At 65.9% G+C, this 894-nt stretch overlaps 1 protein-coding gene across 2 annotated transcripts in view; it reads right to left on the reverse strand.

Moving 5' to 3' along the window:
* Window positions 1-234, reverse strand: part of CARS (cysteinyl-tRNA synthetase) — a 47,708-nt gene extending 47,474 nt beyond the window's left edge. The window contains exon 1 of one of the 2 annotated variants that reach the window (XM_027868694.1): window positions 122-234. In XM_027868694.1, the coding sequence (XP_027724495.1) occupies window positions 122-149 (28 nt within the window). In that variant the 5' untranslated portion in view covers window positions 150-234. The remainder of the gene's footprint in view (window positions 1-121) is intronic. The other variant, XM_027868693.1, reaches the window with a different exon arrangement.
* Window positions 235-894: the final 660 nt, after the last annotated feature.

An 894-nucleotide genomic window follows, 5' to 3' on the forward strand; every position in this document is an offset into this window, starting at 1 on the left:
GCGGGGCGGGACTTCCGGAGCCGGGGCCGGGGTTGCATCAGCTTGGGCCGCGCAGGGGCTCCGGCGCCCCCCGGGACCGGGACGGGGGGACCCCGCCCCGCCCCCCCCCAGCCCCGCGCACCTTGCTCGCCCCCCGCGGCTCCCTCCATGGCCCGGGCTCTTCTCCAGCCTCGCTCGCGGCTTCCCGTCCGGATCCCCTCTGGCTCCTCTGCCCCTGCGCCTCCCAAGCTGATGCAACCCCGGCCCCGGCTCCGGAAGTCCCGCCCCGCCCCGCCAGGGCCGCTTCCGGAACACCCTGCGTTGCCAGGCAACCGCCTGACGCCACGCGGGAAAGCGAGGACGGGAGGGAGGGGAAACGCCCCGGCGCGAGGCATGCCGGGAATTGTAGTCTCGGCCCAGAGGAAGCCACCGGCACGGCACGCCCCACCCGGGGCCCAGCTGGGGAAACCTGGGGAGACTGAGACCCGCCGGAGCTTGCCTGGTGGGAAGGGGAGGGTCCTGGTTTGCCCTTCACTCTTCAAACATCTGGGGGAAAAAAGAAAAAAACAACCACCTTCCTAAGGAGAGCATTGAACAGTGTATCACTCAACATTTATTGAGCACCTACTGTTTATCAGGAGCTGCGCCAAGCCCTGGGGAGACAAAAAGAGGCAGAAGACAGGCCCTGTCCTCAGGGAGCTCACAGGCTAACGGGAAAGGCTGGGCCTGCAAACAGAGCCCTAACAAAGCACGCTCTTTCGATATCGGCAGTCCATCTCCTCCTGACCCCATCTGGGGTTTGCCGAAGGCCTTGGCCACTTTCCTCCTTGGCTCATTTTACAGAGGAGGAAAGTGAGGGGGACAGCGAGGTGGCACAGTGGATAGAGCAGCGGCGGTGGATTCAGGAGGACCTGA

This window comes from Vombatus ursinus, unplaced genomic scaffold, assembly GCF_900497805.2.
Source record: "Vombatus ursinus unplaced genomic scaffold, bare-nosed wombat genome assembly UNPS02014790.1, whole genome shotgun sequence".
Classification (NCBI taxonomy): Eukaryota; Metazoa; Chordata; class Mammalia; order Diprotodontia; family Vombatidae; genus Vombatus; species Vombatus ursinus.